The sequence below is a fragment of the Ailuropoda melanoleuca genome, chromosome 4 (genome assembly GCF_002007445.2).
Source record: "Ailuropoda melanoleuca isolate Jingjing chromosome 4, ASM200744v2, whole genome shotgun sequence".
Taxonomy (NCBI): domain Eukaryota; kingdom Metazoa; phylum Chordata; class Mammalia; order Carnivora; family Ursidae; genus Ailuropoda; species Ailuropoda melanoleuca.
Genome location: NC_048221.1, coordinates 93948968 through 93974962, shown reverse-complemented (window position 1 = coordinate 93974962; position 25995 = coordinate 93948968). Strand labels below are relative to the sequence as shown.

The window sequence follows — 25995 nt, the reverse complement described above, 5'->3', positions numbered from 1 at the left end:
CTAGATTTAAAAAGATTGCAAGAATTAAATATAAAGCACATTCGTCTTGACAAAGCAAACATTTCTATTACACCAGCCTCCTGTGGGAGCTTGCCAACCTCCCTTCTTCATAGTTTCAACAAATAAATGAAGAATGTTATTAAGCATGTATTTTAATGCCCATTTAATACTTTGTTAAAGGTTTTCCCCGTGATTTGGGTACAATTAAGCCTGTACAGAANACCATTACTTTGTTAAAGGTTTTCCCCGTGATTTGGGTACAATTAAGCCTGTACAGAAGGAATGCATTCCTTTTATTGAGTCATTAGTCAAAGGGCTGAGCAAAACCTCAAATAATTAGCTTTATGCAATACTTATAAACAGGGACCTAAGCTGCAAACGCTCTCACTGACTCTGCTATGGACAGAAACACTTGATTAGGCTAATATATGCTTCAAAACAGGGGCTCACCCTTTAAAAACGACCCATGTGTGAGCCCTACTCCAAACCCAGTCAATGTGAAACACTGAGGGAGGGGCCCCGGCATCTGTACACCTTTAAAGGTCCCCGGGTGGTTCTAATGTGCGGCCTGGATTGACACCCATGGCTCTAAAATATTTAGGATAATTCCCCCAGCATTTACGAGCCCACAAGGTGGGGCCGGTGCAGGACAGTCACTGGGAGAAACCAGGCAGGGGCCACCCAGTCCCTCTTGGGAAGATGAAGACATGGCCACACCTAGAGCGATCCATTGCCCCACTTGGTCAGGGATGGAGGTGTCTCCCAGGATGGGGGACTGTCGGTGCTGAAACGGGGACAGTCCCAGGCAAACTGGCATGATGGCTCACCAAGCGGATGGATGTTTTTCATCTGTGGAGACACTGAGCCCTTCCACCATCTAGTAACTTCTTCCCCAGCCCAGAGGCCCCGCTCCCAATCTCAATCGTGGGCCTCCAACCCAAGGAGGATGCCAAACTCACTCTGTGGTAAGTCCTCAGCTCTGAAGACCTTCAGGCAGAAGTGGGCCCCTCGAAGGGCCACGCCAGTTGGCCTGAGCAGATTGTTTTCGATGTCCTCCTTGTCTTCAGAGGGGTCCTTTCTCTCCAGCTACAAGCAACCAAATATGATTCCTCAAGAGTTCGTGAGCACAAATATTTTCCCTTCTTCAACCAACACCCTTAAATGGTGCATTTTGAAGAAAAGTAGATCTCGTCCTGCTGCTTACTAATGTGTGATCTCAGGCAGGTTCCCCCACCCCACCCCGAGACTCTGCTTCCTAACTGAACAGTGGAAAGAGTAACACCGAACTTGCAGACTGCTGGGCAAATCAACTTCAATAATGCGTAAATGCATGTGGCGAGCATTCAAGAACCTTGGTCTCCTCCCTGCTCTACCCATTAACAAGAGCACAGAAGTGACAGGTCTAAGCTGGCCTGTCGTCAATAACATGTGTTCGTTCACTCAACAAGTATTCCGTGTCAGTGAGTGACGATTGGGGTTGTGCTGAAGGGGGAGGGATGCAGCAGTGAACAAGACAGACAGAGGTCCTGCACCCCATGGAGCTCACCATCTCACAGCAAAAGCCCACCTTTACGCAATTCCACTGGCTGGAATACAGACCCAGAGATGGGAACCAGAGCAACCATCTTGAACCATGAGATGGAAGCCTCATGAAGACAAGGGGGCTAAGACCAGGAGCCTGGGTCTCTGGTCATTGTGAGGACACCATGCCAGCTCTGGACTGCCTACCCAGGCATTTATGAGGGACAGAAACATACTTCTATCTTCCTTAACGCCTATTATTCAGGGTACCTTTGTTACAGCAGCTGAACCCATATCTTAATTCACACGGGGCCCAGGGGAGATGTGAGGGGAGAGTGAACTTGGACTCTGGTCTTGGGATGGGAGACAGAAGCATGCTCTGAGGTGGTCATGCCAACAAGACTGACCGACTACTTGCATATGGACTGACGGACATGGGACTGAGGGGTGAGGAATGAAATCAGGCTTCTCTGGCTTGGGAGACTGAGTGGATGACGGTGCCATTTCCAAAGATGTCACTAACACAGGATGGGATCAGTTATGAGGAGCGCACAGCAGCTGATCCTGGGTTTTCATATGTTAAGTTAGAAGGGCCTAAGGGACATGTTCATGTGGCTTTATTACAAAGCAACTGAAACTGAGTGTCTGGAGTTCTGAAGATCCAAGCTGGAGAGGAGCAATTTAGGAGTCTCACGTGGACAGAGATGGGATCCTCAAAAGTGAGGGTCAAGCAAAGAGGCCAAGCAAGGGAATTTTATTGAGCCACTGAATTGAAGGATCCATATTTAAAAAGAGAGAGGGAGAGAGACAAAGAATCAGGAAACTCACCAATGCTGAGGGAGAAAAGAGTTTGAAATAAGTCATGGGCTCTGGAATCAATGGCTGTGGAGGAACAGAGCAAATTAGTAGCAAAGAAGAGCCCCAGGAGGTTGGCAATGGTGAGCCTCCGGCACGTGGTTTCAGGAAAGGAAGGTGGCGGGAATCCTCGTGAAGATGAGGAGGAATGAGCAGCTGGTAGGGGAGTAGAGAAGAGCAAGCCAGCATGCTCCTTGACGAACCTGGTCATGACTGGAAGCAGGCTGCAAGCTGCTTGAAGAAAAGGGGTGGGGAGAAATGAGTGAAGTGGGTGAGGGTGTCTGAAGGTAGGGAAATCTTGAGCCTGGTACAGATCTAAGGGCAGAAGAGAAGACACCTGGAAGAGCAGGGAGAACAAGATGGCGGAGGACTTGAGCACAAGGCAAAGGAGGCAGGAAGATGGGGAAGGGAGGGAAGACAAATGAAGTGAGGGATGAGGACCTCCAGAGCTCCAGGAGCTCACATCACTCCCCACTGTGCAGCTCTGCTTCTCTCAGAAGGCAGAGGTTGAGGCTTAGGAAAGACAGCAAAGTTTGGAAACAGTCACTGTGGCAAATGGGGCAAGGAGTAAACCACACCCAAGTAAAAGAAGAGGCTGATAGCACCCATGTTCATCTCGCCAGCACCTTCAAACGACTTCTGCCACCAAAACTGACCAAGGAGTGGTGGAGACAGTGGGGGATGGTGGGGTCATGAGGTGTGGCAGGAGACCCCTACTATGGGGCCAGGAAGCACATGGTGAGAGTTGTGATGGAGGATGGGGTCCAGGCTGGGGGAGGGGAGAGCGTGGCAGGAGGGCACTAAGGGGATTGGGAAAACCAACAGGGACTGGGGGGCTGTAATGCCAGGGAGGAAGGACTGTCATTCAACAGGGGTGAGGGAGGAAAAAGGCATAGAGTGGTGGAGAGAAGGATTTCTGAGCTCAGGGTCTCAAAGGAAATAAAATCAGATGTCAGTGGCTGATGTGGCTGAGGTGGCTCCTACCTCAGGACAATGGCAAAGATGAGAATCTGCAAGCAGGGATGCTTCTGGACCAGCTCTGCCTGTGCCAGGGGTAGGTAACAGCCCAGAAGAGCGAGAAACAACCAGCAGAGCAGCCTTTAATCAAAGGAGGAGGCAGTGCTGAAATTGGGAAGAGCTGCTGGCCAGGAGTCTGCAGTGGGAAACCAAAGATGGCTGCTCCTCCCATTCCAGAACCCATGGAGAGTCGGAGCAGAAAGTAGTGGCTTCTGTCTGAGTTAGTTTCAAAAGAAGTGACTTCATCAGGAAAAAGCAAGGTTCCAATTAATAGGAAGAAGAGAAAGAAATGTTTTAGAAAAGGGTAATAGGCTCAGAGATGCCACGAGAAGAAGCAAGATGGCACAATGTCTGGAAAGACATGCTACCAAAGGTCAGGATGGGACTATATGAGATGAGAGAGAGGGACAGGTGCCTTGGGTCGGGCTTGTCCACTGGAGCTTCACCAGCCCCCTGCACAGCACAGAATCCTGGGCTCTCCATCCCCTAACTTCTCCACTGTGGCTTCCTGAGCCCTTGTCCTCAGCCAACTCCTATTCCTGACATCACCATAGAACTTGCGGTCTGCCTCCCACCACTCTTCCCCCAAAGATCCGCTTTCCCCACTCTTGCCTCTCCCTCTCCTCTTGGTGATCCCAGGCTGGGAAGAGAAGGCCACACCTTGCACCCACACCCACCATTACTCCACCATGTCTTTTATCTGGAAGTAGCCATCACCCATATGTGCCACTCTCTCCCCTCATTCTCACTGACACCATCCACCAAGCCGAGAACACGTGCTCACCTTTCCTTCAGGACTTCAGTGCCTGCCTCACCACTTGCCTATTTGATTTCCAGTTCTCCCATAAGATAATCAACATCCACGTGGTCAAGTCACTCACCAACACATTTCCCTTCCTCCACCTGCAGCTCCTTCATCTCCCCCCTTCAGCTGCTGGAGGCATGGCCACATCTGGAACCTCCAGCCACTCAGAGCCTTTCCTCTAGCAAAACCTTGACCACTGAAACCCAGCTTGCAAACTGTCTGCCTTCTCCAACCTCCCACTCACACAGAGCGGGGCTCTCAACACAGCCTGGCACACAGCAGGTGCTCAATAAATGTGCGTTCCCTAGCCCTTCCCTATTCTCCGTCCTCCTCACCGGCTCTAAGCCTTGAACTCCTGCACCCTCCCCACCGGGCATCACCAGCCAAGCCCCAATGCCCAGGCTACCTCGGCCCTGTGCTTTGGCTCGTCCTGCCTGCCCACGCCCGACACCTCTGCCATCCGCCAGCCTGCTTCCTGGCCACTGAGTAGCATGAGGCTCTACCCCCGAGCTGCCAACCGGAGCGGGTGCTCTCAGGTCTGCTCGGAAATCCTTCCATTCACCTGGAATTAACCCTTCATTCCTCTCCCACGGCTATTCCCAACCTTCTCTCTTCTTGCCAAACAGACAAAGATGCTAACACGTCCCCAAGTCTGCACGCCTTCCTCATTCTTCCCCTCTCCAACTTGAACTTGACTTACTGGTGTGTAAAGATGACAGTGGTATACTCTTTGGCGATAAAATTCAGAACAATATACAACAGATTGGTGGTTGCCAAAGGCGGGGAGAGGGGAGTAGAGGAAGGCGGTCGACGTGTACAGACTTCCAGTTATCAGATAAGTCAGTCATGAGGATGTAATGCACAGCGTGGGGACTCTAGTTAATAATACTCCAGGGCGTGTTTGAAAGTTTGAGGGAAGAGATCTTAAAAGTTTTGAAANTGGTATACTCTTTGGCGATAAAATTCAGAACAATATACAACAGATTGGTGGTTGCCAAAGGCGGGGAGAGGGGAGTAGAGGAAGGCGGTCGACGTGTACAAACTTCCAGTTATCAGATAAGTCAGTCATGAGGATGTAATGCACAGCGTGGGGACTCTAGTTAATAATACTCCAGGGCGTGTTTGAAAGTTACTGAGAGAAGAGATCTTAAAAGTTTTGAAACTACATAAGGCGATGGGTGTTAACTAGACTTACCATGATGATCACTTCACAATTTTACAAATAATGAATCGTTACATCATATGCCTGAAACTAATATCATGTTATATGTCAATTATATCTCAATTTTAAAAAGCAATAAAAAAATAGATGGGGCACCTGTGTGGCTCAGTTGGTTAAGCGTCCGACTCTTGATTTTGGCCCAGGCCGTGATCTCAGGGTTTTGAGATCAAGCCCTGCCTCGGGTTCCATGCTCATGCGGAGTAGGCTTGAGATTCTCTCTCCCTCTGCCCCTCCCACTTGTGTGTACTCTCTCTCTCAAATAAATAAATATTTTTCTCAAATAAATAAATAAATAAAATCTTTAAAAAATATTTATTTATTTGAGAGAGAGAGCACAGAGGGAGAAGCAGACTGCCCACTGAGCAGGGAGCCCGATGCGGGGTTCGATCCCAGGACCCTGAAATCATGACCTGAGCCGAAAGCAGATGCTTAACCAACTGAGCCACTCAGGTGCCCCAATAAATAAATATTTAAAAAAAAAAATAGAAAAATACACATGTGCATCCTTTTGGGGGGATATGCAACAACGTATGAATCCCAGCTGTCTCTGAGTTGTGGAAACTATGAGTGATTCACTTTTTATTGACACTTTTGCACGTTCTCTACATTTCTAACACATCTCATGTATTTTTAAAATCAGAAAAACTAAAGTTGTGTTTTTGTTTGTTTGTCTGGTCCTCTCCTGCCAGATAGAGATGTGAGGAGGGCCCAAGGTACTCACAGGCGCTTCATCGCCGGGCCCCAGCACACAGAGGCTTGCTTTCAGGTAACCTCTGGCCCCAGCAGAGAAATCGTCAGGGTCCGAGAGGAGAAGCCATTTCCTCAGATAGGCGTGTCCTAAGAGAGACAACACACATTGGCAATGGCAGAATTGGAAGGACCCAAGTCTGCAACCACATCCAGAGCCTGGGGCCAACCACATGTGGGTGAGATGAGGGATTTATTCACAGGGACACGGGGGACAGACATTGAGTGTTCNACACCATCCACCAAGCCGAGAACACGTGCTCACCTTTCCTTCAGGACTTCAGTGCCTGCCTCACCACTTGCCTATTTGATTTCCAGTTCTCCCATAAGATAATCAACATCCACGTGGTCAAGTCACTCACCAACACATTTCCCTTCCTCCACCTGCAGCTCCTTCATCTCCCCCCTTCAGCTGCTGGAGGCATGGCCACATCTGGAACCTCCAGCCACTCAGAGCCTTTCCTCTAGCAAAACCTTGACCACTGAAACCCAGCTTGCAAACTGTCTGCCTCCTCCAACCTCCCACTCACAAAGAGAGGGGCTCTCAACACAGCCTGGCACACAGCAGGTGCTCAATAAATGTGCGTTCCCTAGCCCTTCCCTATTCTCCGTCCTCCTCACCGGCTCTAAGCCTTGAACTCCTGCACCCTCCCCACCGGGCATCACCAGCCAAGCCCCAATGCCCAGGCTACCTCGGCCCTGTGCTTTGGCTCGTCCTGCCTGCCCACGCCCGACACCTCTGCCATCCGCCAGCCTGCTTCCTGGCCACTGAGTAGCATGAGGCTCTACCCCCGAGCTGCCAACCGGAGCGGGTGCTCTCAGGTCTGCTCGGAAATCCTTCCATTCACCTGGAATTAACCCTTCATTCCTCTCCCACGGCTATTCCCAACCTTCTCTCTTCTTGCCAAACAGACAAAGATGCTAACACGTCCCCAAGTCTGCACGCCTTCCTCATTCTTCCCCTCTCCAACTTGAACTTGACTCACTGGTGTGTAAAGATGACAGTGGTATACTCTTTGGCGATAAAATTCAGAACAATATACAACAGATTGGTGGTTGCCAAAGGCGGGGAGAGGGGAGTAGAGGAAGGCGGTCGACGTGTACAAACTTCCAGTTATCAGATAAGTCAGTCATGAGGATGTAATGCACAGCGTGGGGACTCTAGTTAATAATACTCCAGGGCGTGTTTGAAAGTTACTGAGAGAAGAGATCTTAAAAGTTTTGAAACTACATAAGGCGATGGGTGTTAACTAGACTTACCATGATGATCACTTCACAATTTTACAAATAATGAATCGTTACATCATATGCCTGAAACTAATATCATGTTATATGTCAATTATATCTCAATTTTAAAAAGCAATAAAAAAATAGATGGGGCACCTGTGTGGCTCAGTTGGTTAAGCGTCCGACTCTTGATTTTGGCCCAGGCCGTGATCTCAGGGTTTTGAGATCAAGCCCTGCCTCGGGTTCCATGCTCATGCGGAGTAGGCTTGAGATTCTCTCTCCCTCTGCCCCTCCCCGGGGTTCGATCCCAGGACCCTGAAATCATGACCTGAGCCGAAAGCAGATGCTTAACCAACTGAGCCACTCAGGTGCCCCAATAAATAAATCTTTAAAAAAAAAAATAGAAAAATACACATGTGCATCCTTTTGGGGGGATATGCAACAACGTATGAATCCCAGCTGTCTCTGAGTTGTGGAAACTATGAGTGATTCACTTTTTATTGACACTTTTGCACGTTCTCTACATTTCTAACACATCTCATGTATTTTTAAAATCAGAAAAACTAAAGTTGTGTTTTTGTTTGTTTGTCTGGTCCTCTCCTGCCAGATAGAGATGTGAGGAGGGCCCAAGGTACTCACAGGCGCTTCATCGCCGGGCCCCAGCACACAGAGGCTTGCTTTCAGGTAACCTCTGGCCCCAGCAGAGAAATCGTCAGGGTCCGAGAGGAGAAGCCATTTCCTCAGATAGGCGTGTCCTAAGAGAGACAACACACATTGGCAATGGCAGAATTGGAAGGACCCAAGTCTGCAACCACATCCAGAGCCTGGGGCCAACCACATGTGGGTGAGATGAGGGATTTATTCACAGGGACACGGGGGACAGACATTGAGTGTTCATGTGGGCCCATGTCAGAAATGTCAACAGAAACACCAAGAAGAGGCTGCCAAAGTCAGACCCCAGGCCACTTACTTCCCTCTCAGGAAGTGCCCAGACCAGCCAGGGTGTGAAGAAATCCAAGCTTATTATCGAAATGGCCCGTCCTTGTCAGAAGGGACCTCGTTTTCAACAACCCTTGCTTGGGGCCTTCCAGATTTACCATCTCTGACTGGGCCAGCCGAGGCCCAGGTGAAGATTTGATCTCCCTGAGGGCCTGGTTTAGTTGGAAGATGGAAGCCTGCAGCTCTCATCTCCAGGATCAGACTCTATCTCTAAATTCTAAAACCCCCAAGGAAAAAAGGTGATCGTCCCAAATGGCTGTCCCCAACAGCCTCCAGAGCCAAAATGCAAGGATATGACCAAAGTGATGAGGACGTGACTCACGGGGCTCTCTGTAGATGGTACCCACATCCATCTGAAATCAAACCGAGAAACACAAGTCAAACGCTTGCCCTTCGAGCGTTAAATGAATTATGGTACATTATGCCATCACATTAAAAATCATGCTTTGAAGATCATCTGGAGACATGGGGAAATGCTTATCAGCTGACATTACATGGAAAAAAGAGCAGAGTCCATGTTGATCAAAGTTTGGTAAGGTTTATCTGTGCATAGGGAAGAAAGAGCAAAACAAACACAACAAAATAGTAACAGTGCTCTCTCTGGCTGGTAGATTAAGGTGGTAGATTTATTTTATTTTTTTATTTTTTCTTTCCTGTATTTTATAATTTTCTATAAGAATTCATAGATCAGCGGGACATTGATGGTCAGGGAGGTTGTGCATGGGGCAGCTGGAGGCGCAGGAGAACTCTGTACTTCCCACTCGAGTTTGCTATGAATCTATAACTGCTCTAAAAAATTCTTTTTGATCATGGATTACTTTTATAATGAGAAAAAAAGAAAATAATTTTTTACCTTCACCTCTGGGTTCTCAGACCAAGAGCATGCTTCAAAGATCAGAGACTCAAGACATAGAACCCCATTTATTACAGAATGACCCAGGTTCGATCCCACTCTTTTTAAAACTGCTTCTCCAGGAAAATTGACTTTGTTTTCTATCTTGTGACTACTTCCCAGAGAAGAGGCCATAGTTTATTTGGATAGCAAGGGGAGGTTAAAATAAGCCTGTACCCCTTCTTTCCATTTGATCATTGCCTAAAGATTCGAAAATGAGAAAATCAGTGAGAACTGCATTCCTGAAGGTCTCCACTCCTAGCTGCCTTTGCTTTCTGAGCCCTGCTGATGCCTCCCTGTGAGCTGAGCGCTCGTCAGTCCGTGGTTCTCCAAAGTGCACTCTTCACTTCTGCACTGTCTGGACAAATGGGGGGGCGGGGAGCAGGCTCCCCCATCTCCCCTGTGTCGCACCCTCATCCCCTTGGACTCCACGTCTGGTCCCCACTCCCAAGCCAGAGTGAGGGTGCATGCAGGGCGCAGAGCACCACTGTCACGCTGGTCCGATTAGGAGGAGGGCTGCCTAACCGCCAATTGCACTGCCTGCCCAGTTGTAAGGACAAATATGAATCAGAAGTAAGAGGCTCAATTCCCCGTTGGACATAAGGGAAGGGATTTTCCTCTCCGCCCTGTCTGTCGGGTCCTTTACCTTAGAAACCTTGTAAATGTAAGTGCTTTCTCTGCTTTTTCTGTGGGAAGGAAGGGGCCTGCTTTTGGCAGAGGCCTGGCTCCACGTTGTAAAACAACCCTCATCACAAAAATGCAAGCTTTTGTGTTTTTTCCTCCAGAGAAAGTCAGTTAGCTAACACTGATGGTCAACCCAATTCCCAGGTCTCCAGGATGAATGGCGTGTGGCCCAGGGCGCTGTCAGTCGTCTGCCTTGAGGACTCGTTATCCTGAGAACAAGTACCGGGTGGGTTGTATCTGCTCGGCGGTGCACAGGATTTCTTGCAGCCTCTACAATCTCCTAGTGGATCGCCTGCCATGTGCCTCACCTTCTAGACTGAAACTTACTCAATAAAAGTCTGCTCTTTCTCTACGACCTTTGTGGAGAGGGTTTCTGAGTTTGGAGAAGATTTTGTCTTTTTTTTTTCTTTAACTGCATTTCCCCAACACAGACCGAGAGGAACAGGACCCCTGAAGCACCAGCCTCTGCACGTTATGTACAGAGTCTCCACTAACGTGAACTGGTGAGAACTAACGGCTCTCAAAGAAAATACATAATTACCCGGAATTCCCCAATGAGAGCGTCTGTCCGGAGAGAACGGGAGTCTACCACCTGCGGGAGGAAGAGAAGTTAAAACTCTCATTTACAAGGAAATGTTGGCCCGGACAGGACCCAACACAACAACTCTTCCCTCCCAGACAGTAACAGCCAACACTCAGAGCACTCGCTCTGTTCCAGAGACCGTTCTGAGCAATGGTAACACTCACATGAACCCCCTGAGTACTCAGGTACTATTATTATGCCCATTTTACAGATGAAGGAACAGAGGCACAGAGAGACTACAGGACATGTACAGCATCACACAACCCCTAAACGGCAGAGGCAGGACCCCCAGAACCCAGACAGTGGCTCCAGAGCCCACACCCTCAACAACTAAGCTATCCCACCTCTCAGAAGGAAGGCCGAAAGAGAAGAAAAAAAAAAAGCTGAGGCCCAAAGAAAGAAAATCCTGGCCAGAAACAGACACATGGGCAAACAAAATAAAATGAGTATCAGGGTCCACTGAAAGAATGATTTCAGACCCCTGACCTGTGACCCCTGTGGGGGTGCTGGGCAGTGGGGGTTCCCCACTTGGCTGTTGCCTCTATCTGAGCTGCTGAAGGCATTTCTGTGACCAGCAGAGCTCGGCGGTGAGCCGTTCCCCATCACCCGTGCCCCGGGCCACATGGCTCCTTCCTCACACTCACTCACACTCACACCGATAGGCATGCACACACATGCACGCTGATACGCACACATACACACATGCACGGTATGCACGCAAGGGTACACGTAACCCCAGAGAACACCGATTGCTGAGACGTACCGTGATAAAGATGGGCTCGTCAAACAGCTCCGAGGGAGAGTCAAACACATTGAAGAAGAGAGTCTGTGGTTCAGGGCAAAAGGGAAACAGATGAGAGCCTGCCGACCCCGGGGGGCTGAGGAGAGGGTCGGCCGCCGCCCGCAGCCTTCAGGTCCTGTCCACCCAGAAGTGTGGACTGAGCTCAGCCCAACAATGAGCTCTGGGGATTCCGCAAGTTCTGGGCTGTTCCACCCTTGACCTCATGGAGGTTGTCATCTCAGGGACAGGGCAGGTGGCTGGCCCTCCGGCTAGAACCCTCCCTCCAGGTCCTCCCATAACCTACTGAGGACCCAGCATATCTCTCAATACAAAAACCGAATGGATTATCAGGTGTCTGCTGGGCATTCCCAATTGGGATGGGCCACTGTGGTCCCCGTCCTAATATCCAGCATCTCCCACCTCGTTGAAGAGTGGGCTGTTTCCCTTGTGGATCCGTGTCCTCTTGGTCTGCCCGGCAGCCGTGACTTTGACCACAGGCTTGATATTCACCCCTGGCAGCTGGCGCCCCTCGATCACTTGCACCCTGATCTGAAAGCCAAGAGGAAGCAAGAGCAGGAGGAAGGGGGAAGTAGTCAGGCCCCAAGAGAGTCAGAGATCTCAGGGACCATTCTCACTGCCGGCTTCTCGGGAAGGGTATTAAAAGGTATTAGGAAGAGCATTATAAGAACAGTCGTATTTTCTGTCCAAAGTCCCTTGCACCTATAAAATCTCACAGTTCTGCACAAGAGCTGCCGAGCTGCCCCAAGGAAGCCCCCAGCATTAAACTCTGGGGCTGGGCCAAGGACTCAGACCCCAGCTCATTTCATGCAGCAATTGGCACAAGCCCTGCCTCAGACCCTCTGATGCCGGCGGATTAAGCAGCCTGAACCGTCTTCACTGAGAGCTCCCTCAGAGCCTGAGCTGACACGGTGACATGACCCCACTTTATTCTTTATAAGATACAATGTTTTCTTGCATTCTGAGAAATAAATTCAGAGTTTTCTCCATTGAACTTAAGGTTTCAGGAATATGTGTGCTTCCAAATTTAGGCAAAATATTTTATTTTATTTTATTTTTTTAAAGATTTTATTTATTTATTTGACAGAGAGAGAGACAGCTAGCGAGAGAGGGAACACAAGCAGGGGGAGTGGGAGAGGAAGAAGCAGGCCCATAACAGACGAGCCTGATGTGGGGCTCGAACCCATAACGCCGGGATCACGCCCTGAGCCGAAGGCAGACGCTTAACCACTGTGCCACCCAAGCGCCCCTAGGCAAAATATTTTAAAAGATGAAATTTTAAAATATTAAAACAGTTTTCATGGAAAAATAAGATGTTTACTGGTTTTAAGTTTTAATCAGCAGCTATTTATAAATAGATCAATCAATGCTTTTTTTTTAAGCCGTACTATAGAATATATTATTAATAACGATGGGAAGGTAGCTCCATGATTTTTATTCTCTTCATTTTCTTGTATTTTCTAAGTTTTCTACAGTAAACATACATTGATTTTTGAGGGAGAAAAAAGGCAATAAGTTCATGACTTGGGAATAAAAATAATAATAATGTCAGAATTTTGTCTCTCAGGCAAATNGGATCACGCCCTGAGCCGAAGGCAGACGCTTAACCACTGTGCCACCCAAGCGCCCCTAGGCAAAATATTTTAAAAGATGAAATTTTAAAATATTAAAACAGTTTTCATGGAAAAATAAGATGTTTACTGGTTTTAAGTTTTAATCAGCAGCTATTTATAAATAGATCAATCAATGCTTTTTTTTTAAGCCGTACTATAGAATATATTATTAATAACGATGGGAAGGTAGCTCCATGATTTTTATTCTCTTCATTTTCTTGTATTTTCTAAGTTTTCTACAGTAAACATACATTGATTTTTGAGGGAGAAAAAAGGCAATAAGTTCATGACTTGGGAATAAAAATAATAATAATGTTAGAATTTTGTCTCTCAGGCANCAGAATTTTGTCTCTCAGGCAAATACACAGTGGTTACAGCTTAAATTATCACACTTTAGAACTAAAGTGTATTTTTACATTTGTGGCACTCAGTAAAGAGCTAAGTTTCCTGTTTTCAACTTTGAAAGTAGTTCTGAGGAGCTCAATATCACTAAATGCAACTATATCAACATGGGAAATTTCATAGAAAGAAAAAGAATAAGCAAAGAACCAAAATTAAAATGCAAATAAAATGGGATGGATTTTTGGATTAAAATATGCCAAAGGGTTGGGGCACCTGGCTGGCACAGTTGTTAAGTATCCGACTCTCGGTTTTGGCTCAGGCCTGTGATCTCCGGGCCGTGCGAGTGAGCCCCGAGTCGGGCTCCACACTCAGCGTGGCATCCGCTTGAGATTCTGTCTGTCCCTCTGTCCCTCCCCCTGCCCACGCGCGTGAATAAGCTCAAATCCTGCATGACCTTCCGAAGAATCCACGGCTATAAGGAAGGGAATGGATCAAGAGAGAAAACAGTGCTAGACAGAGCTTCCCAGTTCGGGGGCTTGTTAAAATGCAGATTCTGACTCGGCAGGCCTGGCAGTTTGCCTTTCCAGCCAGCTTCCAGGTGTTGCCCCTGCTGCTGGCCCAAGGACCACACCACGAGGAGCAAAAAGCTAGCTAGCAGATAAACCCTGGCTGGAAAACACATAACAAATGTTTTGGCTCAGGCCTGTGATCTCCGGGCCGTGCGAGTGAGCCCCGAGTCGGGCTCCACACTCAGCGTGGCATCTGCTTGAGATTCTGTCTGTCCCTCTGTCCCTCCCCCTGCCCACGCGCGTGAATAAGCTCAAATCCTGCATGACCTTCCGAAGAATCCACGGCTATAAGGAAGGGAATAGATCAAGAGAGAAAACAGTGCTAGACAGAGCTTCCTAGTTCGGAGGCTTGTTAAAATGCAGATTCTGACTCGGCAGGCCTGGCAGTTTGCCTTTCCAGCCAGCTTCCAGGTGCTGCCCCTGCTGCTGGCCCAAGGACCACACCTCGAGGAGCAAAAAGCTAGCTAGCAGATAAACCCTGGCTGGAAAACGCATAACAAATGTAAAGATAGGCTGAACCTCTGAGTGCTGCCTCCACCACCCCTGTTTTTTTTTTTTTTTAAAGAACAAAACCAGGGGCTGTGTTCTGAGGCCACAACCCATGAACTGCTCATTCCGCATCTGCCGGGGACTCGGGGAAACCACAGACTCCTGCCTAGGAGAGCCCTTAGAACCTGCCCCAGGCTGGACAGACATGAGCTAAAAGAGGAGACTGTGGTCAGAGAGTCAGCCCATTACCTGGAAGTCCTGCGGTTTGTCCGACAGCAGCTTTCTGGGCGTGGGAGCACCTCTTTTTCTCTTGCTCCCGGGGTGGTAGGGGGGCGGATGGGAAGGTGGCTTCCTCGGGGTGGTGGGGGCCCCAGGGCCTGGGGCACCGCTCGGATCCAGTAATGGCTCTGCCTCATCTCCCGTGAGCCCCTGGTCCTCAGTGTCCTCCTCTCCTCCTGTGTCTGGGTGGAAAGGGTGCTAATAAGGCCTGGTCCCTCTGGTCCGGTGCTTGGGACCCTGCCCAGCCAATGGAGGAGCCAAAGGGCTTGGGCACGAAGACCCACCACCCACTCCCCTCCTGTCAGTGAGCCAGGATGGATGAGGGAGAAAGAAGGAGCTTCCAACAGCTGAGACGTGAGGGCAGTCAGTCCAGTTAGTCAACAGGAAGGAAACAGAATGGCCCTAGCCCTCCCCACCATGTCCTGCAGGATCAGCCCCTCTGACCACCTCGTCCCAGGTCCCACTCTGGTGAGCTGACAGATGGCAGCAATGAGCAGGTTACGGGTGGTAGGATCAGGATCGGGACAGCCTGACCCGTGTCTCACCCGTGGGGGCCAGCCACTTCTTTCCAGAGTATCTCGTGTCCACGGTGCTGTCACTGAGCAGGGACCAAGTCTCAGCCCGGCTCTGTCCCCCACCTGGCATAGGGGCAGGGCACAGCCCCAGGAGGCGAGGAGGGTGCTGGGTGAGGGGAGCCAACCTAGGGCACCCCCACCCCAAGCCCGCTCTCCCTGGCTGCCCCAGCCTGGCAAAAAGCTCAGAAACAGCCCCCATGTCTGTTGGACACCGTCCCTTCTCACCACCTTCCAGGCAGGAGTGGGAACTTGTCACTTTGGGAACTTGCCCTGAGTGGCCCAAACCCTAACTCTGTCAGGCCCACCTCCAAGGTGGTCCCAGAATACTTGGGCCCTTCACTCTCCCCATGCTATCACCAGGAGCACCCCTTCTCTCTGCCCACTGCCCGCCCTCCCCAGCAACCTATGCCCCAGTCCAGATTGATCTCCCATCTCCAAGCTCGGACAGTGTGGAGCTCCAACAACGTGGCTGGGCAGGACAGACAGGGCACACCCCCACCAGAGGCTGCTTGGGTTTTAACGCCATGTTTGCCTCTAGCTCCCTTCACCGGGAGAGAAACTGCAGACTCTCTGCCATGGCCAAGTCCCCACCTGGCCCATCTGTGTAGCTTCCTGCACATTCCAGCAGGCTGGGCCTCATGGAGGCTTCACCAGCCCCCCACTGGCAAGCCAAGCACCCTGGGCTGGCTCCTCCTGTGACAAGGCCAGCAGAGGCAAGTGAAGAGAACTGACACAACCTTGGAACTTCCTAACTCAGTCTGCTCATTTCACAAATGATAAACTATAGGCCCAGAGAGGGAGAGTGGCCAGCCCAAAGTCACACAGCTACTTGGTGCTAAAGTCAAGAAAGGAACTCATATCCCCTGACATGGGCCCAGGGCTCTTTCAAGGAAAACCCAACTCTGATGTTACGAGGCCATCACCAAAGGCCTATGAAGTGCCAGAGCAGGGAAGCATTCGCCTCCGGGGAGCGGGTGCGGCCCCGCATATCATCGGGGGCAGACCCCATCCCCGCACAGCCATGCCCAGCTGAGAGCTGCCTAGTGCAGCGCAGCAGCCCAGGCTCAGCCCCGCCCCAGGAGGGCTTCCTCACACTAATCCCACTGGCACCTTCTCTGCCTGGCAGGAGGCAGCTCCCAGGACTCCCCACCCACTGGTGTCCTCTCTTCTCTGGACCCGGGCAGCCCCCGACCTCGGGAGGGCCGCAGAGGCTGCCTGAAGCCTCCCTCTGGCCTCCCACCCCCAGGCTGCAGCCCTGCTGCTGGGCTTCTTCCAGGGCCCTGCCAGGGTGGGCTCCTCACCAGCCACCATATCCATGTCAGGCAGAGTCGGGGAGGGTTCCAGAGATGCAGAGGGTGGGAACAGGGGCACGGCTCCAGGGAGTGGCGTGTAGGACACCTGCAGGACCAGCGAGGCCTGGAAGAGACGGGGTGGGAGGGCAGCAGGTTAGTGCATCGGCCTCGGACCGGCACCGGCCAGCATCCTTCCTGTTCCTTTTACCCCTTTGCCAAGGAAAATGGCTCTGACGGGGGTCAGGTTTGCAGGAGGCTGGGGCAAAGCCACCCCCAGGGGCCCATCAGCATGGTCCAAAGCCCAGAGTCGGCTTCTACCTCCGAAGCTGTGCGCTCTCGCTCGAGGTCTAGAGCCTCACTGTGCCTCACTATCCTTGTCTGTAAAATGAGGGCACTGACAGCAATAGGACCTTCCTCGTAGGGCCAAATGGGGATGAAATTAGCTGAGAGAGCACATCATAAGCTTCTATAAATGAATCAGCAAATCAAGCTCTCCTGCAGGGTTTTTCAATTCTCAGCCTAGGCCCACAACAGGAAAAAGCCTCCGGGGCCACTCTGCTCAGCTGAGGACCCTCCTCTGCTTCTCCACAGACATCTCAGCCTCATTCTGCTCCAGCGCTGGCTAGCTCTGAGAGTCTCAGGGTGCCGCTCACCTTTCTGAGCTCTCTTCCCTCCCAGAAGCACCCCTGTCCCCCACCTCAACCTCAGCCGTTCCCGCTTTGACCAGCCGAAAGGAGAATGACTAGTCGCCCCATTCTCACAGGCCGGGAAAGCCCGCCCTGTGTTTTCACCCCATGGACGCACTGCCCCCCACACAAGACCTGCACTGTTCGAAGGGCCCAGAACCTGAGGAAACGGACCAGCCTCCGCTGTTCCCCAGCCTTACAGCTCCTAGGCCAGCGGGGCCTGGCCCAGCCTTCCCTGGTACCACGGGTCCAGCAGGCCTCCTGAGGCAGCTTTTTTATGGATCAAAATAATAAATGCTCTATTTAAGAAAGTTTAGAGAGTACAGAAACCTTAAAGAAAAAAATAATAATAATGCAGGTCGCCTGGCTCAGTCGGTTAAGTGTCCAACTCCTGATTTCGCCTCCGGTCATGACCTCATAGGTCTTGAGATCAAGCCCTGCATAGGGGTCGATGCTCAGTGGGAGTCTGCTTGAGATTCTCTCCCTCTTCCCCTCCTCCCAACCACACTCCCACTCTGTCTCTCAAATAAATAAATCTTAAAAAAAAAAAGAAAAAGAAAAAGAAAAGAAAAGAAAAGAAAATGCAAGAGAAAACAAATTGCCATAATTCGACCTTTATTCACATTTTGATATAATTCTCTCCAATCTTTTTAAACAGATAGTGTACAGCCCTGCTTTATTTAAAATGCTTTTCTATTTTACTTATGTTAGACAGTAAGCGTTTCCCAGATTTTGACAAATCCTTTATAAACATAGTTGTTAATAATGCATAATATCCTCTGAGTGGCTCGGCATAGGTCACTAGACATCTCTACTGAGTAATATTAGGGATTCCAGAAACTCCCTGGGTGAATCCTGGTCCTGAGACAGAAAGGGCCAAAGGTACACTGGGTGGCTCCAAGTCTGGGGCATGAACCCCAGACTGGGCCCTGGGCAGGGGCAGCCAGGCTAAGGGAGGGCAGGACCAGTGGAAGGGTGGGGCTCAGAACGCCAAGGAAGGAAACCAACGCCATCTCAGCTCCCAGGAGACCCAGGCAGAGGCCAGGAAGGCAAAGAGACCCTTTCTGTCCGGGAACCAAGGCACTGCCCTCACTGCCTGCCGTGCAGGTTTGAGAACCACCAGCAGGTGTCGCCACTTGAGCAGGCAGAGAGTCATCACCCTAAGTTCCGGGAGCCCCAGGAGGAAAGAACAGCTTCTGGGACCCCACCCGGGTGCCCAGACCTGCTCATCGCCACCCATGAACTCCTGGAGATCCCAGTCAGCAGGTCTGGGGTGGACCTGGGCATCTGTTTTTAAACAACCGTCCTGGGGCTTTCTCCTGCTTCATCAAAAGGCAAGTTGGACTCTTTGGAAAAACAACTAATTCTAGGGCTAGTCCAGGGAAGGTAGATGACCCTGGAACCCTTTGTGCCAGAAAGCAAGGACATACCCAAAGAATGATAGAAACATGTCCAAAGGACACAGAAACCTATTTTCATGGACTCCTACTGGCCAAATCTGGGGACAATTTAAATATGAAAATAAATATAGTAGTCAGTCTAGAATCTGTCTGAGGATAGATTTGGCATCTTCTTATGGCACACAGCTCTGAAGGGACGTGGGTGAGAATACTGAGTGCCAGGCCAATGGAGTCCACAGGCCAGCCTACAGCAGGACTTCATGGCCCCCCCAGCCTTCTTCCTCTTCTCAGTCCTTCCAGGGTTTTCCAAGGATCCCACAGGCCCTGTCTTCACTCCCATCACTCCTTCCGCAGGTTGCTTTGACAGTCTGAGCTAAACTCAGTTGGGTACTCCTGGTATGCTCTGCCCACGGGAACCAGCCTGGAAATCAGCCTCAGTGAACAACCAGTGAGAATCCTGCAGAGGTCTCTGTCCCTTCTGAGCACAGCCTCAGTTCTCTGTGCCTCCCACTACAGGGCAACCAGCCCCAGGTCCCAGGTGGGAGGCCCCAGCTCAGAGGGTCTTGGGACCTGAGGCTGCTCTGTGACTCATTGCTGTCACAGGCACTAGAAGATGGACCCAGACACTCTCCACAGGCCAGAGCTGTATCCTGGCTCCACCTCCCCCAGGCTGTGCTCAGCCAGGGGCTCGACCAACCGGGGCTTAAACCCCCTCTCCCATCCATCCCTTGTGGCTTTACACGCCCTCCTGGAGACATGGTTTGGGAAGGATTGGCAAACTCTACAGACAGGCAGGTGTCCCAGCCCAGAAAGGAGAAGGCAGCAGATTCCCAGCTGGTGAGCAGGGAGCACAGAGTGTGGGAACAAAGAGCCGGAGGAGGAAAGGTGAGGCATTCGGGGACGGTCACCAACCTGGCTCAGCCCCGTGGACAGGGACCAGGTGTGAAAAGGTGTCTCAGGGGCTGGACAGGCGTCTGAGCTTGGAGGGGCCCAAGTGCAGGAGAACTTGCAAGAAACACCAGTCATGGATGCCCAGAGGGCAAGAGTGGAGAGATATTTGAGCAGCTCAGCCAGAAGCTAGGAACCCCGGTTGGAGGCATTGGGGGCTGTGATTTAACGATTTATAAGAAACACAGATTTGGTCATTCAGGTGACCAAACTATACTTCTTAGAAATACTGGGTCTTCATCCACAGTTCCTGAAAACACTTCAGGGCCATAAAGGTAAAATGGGTGTCTTGTTATTAATGAAGGTGACTTTTGGACCCCACAGAAGGGTAGGAGCTGGTTGCCAGGAGGACCAACCATGTGATCAGAGGGTTGGAACTTTCAGTCCCCTCCCCCCCCAATCTCTTGAGAGGAGAGAGGGGCTGCAGGTTGCATCAGCCAATGACCAATGACTTAGTCAATCATAACCATAATGAAGCCTCCATTAAAAACTCAAGTTTTTTGGTCCCTTTTTTTCAGAGAGTTTCCATGCTGAGGGAACTAGAATACATCCACGTGCCCCCGAACCGGGCCCCAAGCTCCTCAAGGACAGAAGTTCTTTTGTTCAGGACCTTGCCCTATGTATCTCTTCATCTGGCTGTTGATTCATATGCTTTATCATATCCTTTAATAAACTGGTAAATGTTAGTAAGTGTTTCGCAGATCCCTGACTCAGATATCTCCCTCACCAGCTACCTATGGTGCCTCCAGGAGTGTCTACACCTTTACAGAACGCTGTGGTCCTCTTCAGGATCCAGAAGTGCTTGGAGTCCATCTTCACTCTAGGGATGTGATACTGTGATTTATAATTACAAATGGTGTGTCCATGGCACGGAGCTCCTTTTAGGAATTCCCTGGACTTTCCTAAGTGATAAGAGCCATCAAGGTGTCTTTTGTTGTGCTACTGAGGTGACTTTGGAAATCATCGAAGGATGGGATCTGGTTGCTAGTGGAGCCAACCTTGCTGTTAGAGGGTTGTGGAACTTTCAGCCCCCACCACCTCCAGGGAGGGGATCCAGGCTGCGGATGGAGTTCAATTGCCAATGAAACCTCCATAAAACCACAAAGAACAGGGACTGGAGAGCTTCCGGGTTGGATAATAACAGGTAATCTGGTAAGTAGAATGTTTTTCTGAGTTCTGTGAGCCGCTCTAGCAAGTTAATCAAACCCAAGGTGGGGGTCATAGGAATGTCCAGTCCAGAGCCTGTTGGTCAGAAGCACAGGGGAATCTGGCCTTGGGATTGGCATTAGAAGGGGAAGGGGAGGTCTTGTAGGACTGAGCCCTTAACCCAGAGCTGTCCCTGGGTAGACAGTGTCAGAATTGAGTTGAATCATAGGACGCCCAACTGGGGTCAGAGAATTGCTTGGGTGGGGGTGGGGGTTGGAAATTGGCACTAGAACCCTTAGATTTCATGAGTAGACTAGAGAGCTCAGGGGGAGGACAAGGGGGGACTCAGAAGGTGATGGAGACAGGTTCCGTGATGCTGGAGGAGGTCACTGAGAAGACTCGCCCACCAGCTGGCCCATGATAAACCAATCAGAGGCTTCTCACCCCCTCCACTCTCCTGGGAATATAAGTTCTGCTTGGCCTCCTTGCTCCCCGAGGCTGCTTCAGGCATGTCTTGAGCTAGCGACCTGGTGTTGAGACTATCTGTATGGTATACACGGCTAAACCCAGTTAAGACCTCTGTATAAACTTTTAAGATTCGGTAGATGAGTGCAGAGATCTACTCATCTTGCTGCCACCCCAGACATGCCTCATAGGTAAGTCCCCAAGCTTACTAACCCTGCCGCCTACCAATCTGGAGTGGCTTGCCTCTTTCTTGGGTGTCCCCCTGCCTTCCATGTAAGGGGACTGTTCCAGATTTCACCCAGAAAGCACCTGAAGAGGTTATAAGCCAAGTGATCACCGCACTAAACCAGAATGTTCTGTCAGTGAGCACCACGCGAGAGAGGGATGGATTCTCCTGGGAACTAACCTCTCTCCATCAGGGAAGCATCCAGCCATCACTGCCCTAAGATGCCTCAGGAGGAAATTCCAGCATCAGAAAGGCAGTGGACCAGGAGTCCATTCAAGTCACTCCCAACACTGAGAGTTCAGGAGATGTGCCATCCACCGACTTGTCCCCATTTGGACACAGAGTCACTGTGTGACTTCAGTCAGTCACTCTTTTTCTCTAGCCCTCAGTACCCAGTAGTGGTTCCTTTCCGAGTTCTGCCCAGGTTTGCCACTTCCTGACTCACCAAGCCAGCCAAGGTTCCCCACCCTCACACGCGCGCGTGCACACACACACACACACACACACACACACGGTAGCCCCACACAAACAGAACTCAGCCCGGAATCCCCAAGGCCCCACCGGGAGGAAGTATTTCCAAATGGATAGTCCCCCAGTGCCTCCTGGGAGGTGGAGCTGACCCAGAGGAAAGGTCAGGAATTCTACTGACCAGGAAGAAAGAACCCTGCAGGGTATATTTAGCTCCCTAAAAATAACGGGAAGCCAGAAGTGAGGGCTGGGAATTGTCTGGTAGGACTGGAAGAGCACTGGAAAGGCTGGGGGGAGGGGCAGGAAGGACAATGGAGGAAAGGAAGAGGGTCTGACAGGTTCCCGTGGGCAGGGGAGAGGGATGTCTGTCTCCCTTCCCTTGTCATCTGTAACCCAGATGACTCAGATATTCCAGATCTGGAAATGGGGGCTGGGAGGTTAGGGAGGGCTACCAAAGAGATTGGGGGAGCCATCACCAAAGCTGCCCAGGAAGCTTGGGGAGTCATCAGATTTCTAGTAAAGAACCAACCCCAGGAGGTGACCGTGCCCCGCTCCAGGGCAGGAGGAGACCCGGGGCAGGCCAAGCTGGTGTGAGGCAAGGCTAACTTGAGCCTCACAGGAGAGGCCAGGGCTCCCTCCTGTCCCCTTCCCATCCCTCCCATGCCAGTTCCCCTCCGCAGCGCCCCAAGCTCTGGCCAGGGCAGGCCAGGCCTGGTTGCTGGCAGCTGGACTATGACACATCACTGATGTCGGAAAGGCAAGGCCTCAGACCAGACATTAGCGTGATGCAAAGGCCCAGTGGGCACTTACCCCTGTGGGCTGCTTCTTGGTGTCCAGCAGGGGGGCATTGAAGCTGGCAGACAGACTGGGGGTGGCGAGGACCTCCCGGAGTGGGACTTGGGCTTCCCCTAAGAACCTAAGTGGAAAGAAAAGTAGAATGTAGAGAATAGCCTAATGTGCCTGGCTCCTCTCCCAACATACCACCACCACCACCTTACCATACGAACAAATACCCTGCAGACAAAGCTGATCTGCCTCGAACACCATAGTCCCCTAGGACCCCTCACGTTTCCCTAACACCCTGCCCCAGTCACCCCATGCATCATCCCTGGAGGGCCAGGCCCCCTGCCCTGCACAAGGACGAGAGACACCTTCCCTTCTCCCAAGGTCAGCTTTCTGCCTCTCCGCAGAGGTCCAGCCCTACCACCCCGACCGCCTGGATACTCCCATAGAAGGGCTGCCTTGCCCATCAGACCTCAGCAATCCACCGGTCTCCTAAAAGCAGGGGCCCCCTGCAGGGTCCCTGAAGCTGCAGTCACTCATCTGACCCACATCTACGCAGGCCGCCTATCCCAGTTTCCCAGGGCTCGGCCAGCAATGATCACAAATGAAAAACAGTCTTTCCTGTCTTCAGGGACAGGGAGAAAAGCAAACTGGGGCAGGGCAGACATGCCCCACTCCTAAGAGAGGCCCAGGACTGTCCCAGCACACACACGTAAGGCAGCATCTCCGACGGAGGGGTGGGGGCCCCATAAACACATGGGTTCTTAGGAAAGACTAGGACACCAAGTGATGACCAGTTAAGGGACCCTCCAAAGAGTGCCAAGGAAAAAGTCTGTGTCCCCTAAGCTAAGACATGGGCGAACTGCATTCTGCACCTCTGTGGCAGTGGTGGGAAATCAGGGGCAGCCAGTGGCCCGTGTCTATCAGAACAGTCGCCTGACGTCTGCATCGGACTTCTGCGCGCTTCCTGCACACGACCAGCAGGGCATGAACCATGAACAGCCATAGGGGTGCTCGCAGCTCCTGCTTCTTAATTTTTTTTCCCTGATAAATAAACAGCATGCCTGTTATTTGGGACCTTCCTTTTCCTACTGTCTCTAACAACGGATTTGAATAGAGGTTTTATGAAGTTTTATTGAAATACAACTTCGATCTTAACCTAAATAGCTGATTTTTTTAAAAAAAGATTTATTTATTTGAAAGAGAGGGTGTGAGGGGTAAGGGACAGAGGGAGAGGGTGTCTTAAGCAGATTCCATGCTGAGCACAGAGCCCAAGGCAGGGCCCAATCTCATGACCCTGAGATCACGACCTGAGCTGAAACCAAGAGTCGGACACTTAACCGACTGAGCCACCCAGGTGCCCCTGAGCAGCTGATTTTTAACACTGGCTGCTCAGTGAGATATCACCTCTCATTCAGTAGGATGGCTACTACCCAAAAAACAGAAAAGAACAAGCATTGGTGAGGATGTGGCAAAATTGGAAACTGTGTGTTCTGTTGATGGGCATGGAAAAAAGGGAATGCAAAAATGGATCAAACCATATAATCTAGCAATTCCACTTCTGGGTATATACTCAAAAGAAATGAAACCAAGGACTCGAAGAAATATTTGTACACCCATGTTCATAACAGCATTATTCACAATTACCAAAAAATGAAAGCAACCCAAGTGTCTATCAACAGATGAGTGGATACATAAACAAACGGATAAATAGAATGCAATAAAAATTAAAATGAAATTAATTAAAATAAATTAAATAAAAACATGCTTACAATGAAATATTACTTAGCCTTAAAAAAGAAAGAAGTTCTGACACCTGCTACAACATGGATGAACCTTGGAGACACGATGCTGAGTGCAATAAGACAGACACAAATGGACAAATACTGTATGCTTGCACGTTTTTGAGATGCCTAGAATAAGCAAGTTAACGAAGAAAGTAAAATAAAGGTTATCAGGGGCTGGGGGTAGGGGAAATGGGGAGCTATTATTCAGTAGGCACAAAGTTTCAGTTTGGGAAGATGAAACATTCTGGGGATAGACCTTGGGGATGGTTGCACAACTGTGTGAATGTGCTTAATGCCACGGAACTGTACATTCAGAACAGTAGAAATGGTAAGTTTTGTTACATATATTTTACCACAATAAAAATTAATTAATTAATAGCTGCTTATTAATTATTAATAACTGCTCAATAAAATCACTTGAGCTCCATTCTTCTTGGAACCAGTAGACTCTTGGTCACCTTACCTAAGGTTCCCTGGCTAGCAAGGCAATAACCTGGTTTGTGCTGAATTTTGTAACATTTTTCTAACATTTCTCTAAAGAAAGGGCTAAAGAGAGAGAGGTTCACTCACATTCATTCCTCGTGATGCTAGGAGTCACATTTTCTAGAATTCGGACTGGTGTGTGCTATATTCCTTTGCAGCATGGAGCAGGCTTGTAGCATAGCTTACTAAGCAGGGGCTCCTAGAGGGTCTCCATCCCAGGGCCAGCATGGGGAAGGCACCTGCCACCAGTGGGTTGACTGAAGTGTCCTCAGTGTCAGCACATAGCTCCCAAGATCTGACCTTTACTGCTCACTTGCTTGTACCCACTGACCTTTGTCCCCCATTTTTCCATTAGCTCTTCTTTCCAGCTTATCTCTTCACTCAGGAGAAAGACCCCACTGACATAGCATCCCAGGACGGAAACCGAAACTGCCCCTCAAACCCTAATGACTGTCCTGGTGAAGAGCTCTGGCAGCCCAGACCACCCAGACCAGTTCGAGCTTAACTCCCCGTTGACACCTGCACAGACGAACCATGGAGGGACCCATGGAGTGACTGACAGTTACCTGTACCTCATGATAATACTAGAATCTCTGCCCAAGTTGGAGCACAAGCCTCATTTACATACCATACAATGTTGGGATAGGCACGTTTCCTTAAGGTGCATGAGCCACCTTGTGCCCGTCCCTACGTAGATGACAAGCCTCTCCTACGTAAATATTTTAAATAGTAGGAACCCATTCACCCCTTGCTGGGGAGTCGGCTTTGGAAGTTATCCCCGGGGTTCTTATTTGCTGCAAATAGAGTTTCCTCTGTGCAACAACTCCAGCTGGGGTAGTTTCTATCTGTGACTCACCCAGGAGCAAGCTCCTGTTAGTTAGTTGGGGCTACATCAGGGCCCAGGCAACGTCAAAAAGACAAGATGGTAGGTGTAAAAGGCCCGTGAATCCATGCGACATCGCCAATAGGAATCCTCCGTCCTTCACAGGAAAAGTGGGGCGACAGAGCAGAGGGACTGGCTCCAGCAGGTGGATGACTGAGCTTGCCCTAGCCCTCGAGTCCCCCGATTCCCTGCGGGATCACCTGGGCGGGG

At 50.4% G+C, this 25995-nt stretch overlaps 1 protein-coding gene across 1 annotated transcript in view; it reads right to left on the bottom strand.

Annotated features, from left to right (window-relative positions):
- DYSF (dysferlin) overlaps positions 1-25995 on the bottom strand; it is a 208483-nt gene that overhangs the window by 142044 nt on the left and 40444 nt on the right. The window contains exons 4-13 of the mRNA XM_034657277.1: positions 22660-22765; positions 16520-16634; positions 15189-15281; positions 14614-14825; positions 11754-11882; positions 11316-11378; positions 10511-10561; positions 8716-8746; positions 8034-8149; positions 922-1086 (exon numbers count right to left, since the gene is read on the bottom strand). Of these exons, the coding sequence (XP_034513168.1) occupies positions 922-1086; positions 8034-8149; positions 8716-8746; positions 10511-10561; positions 11316-11378; positions 11754-11882; positions 14614-14825; positions 15189-15281; positions 16520-16634; positions 22660-22765 (1081 nt within the window). The remainder of the gene's footprint in view (positions 1-921; positions 1087-8033; positions 8150-8715; positions 8747-10510; positions 10562-11315; positions 11379-11753; positions 11883-14613; positions 14826-15188; positions 15282-16519; positions 16635-22659; positions 22766-25995) is intronic.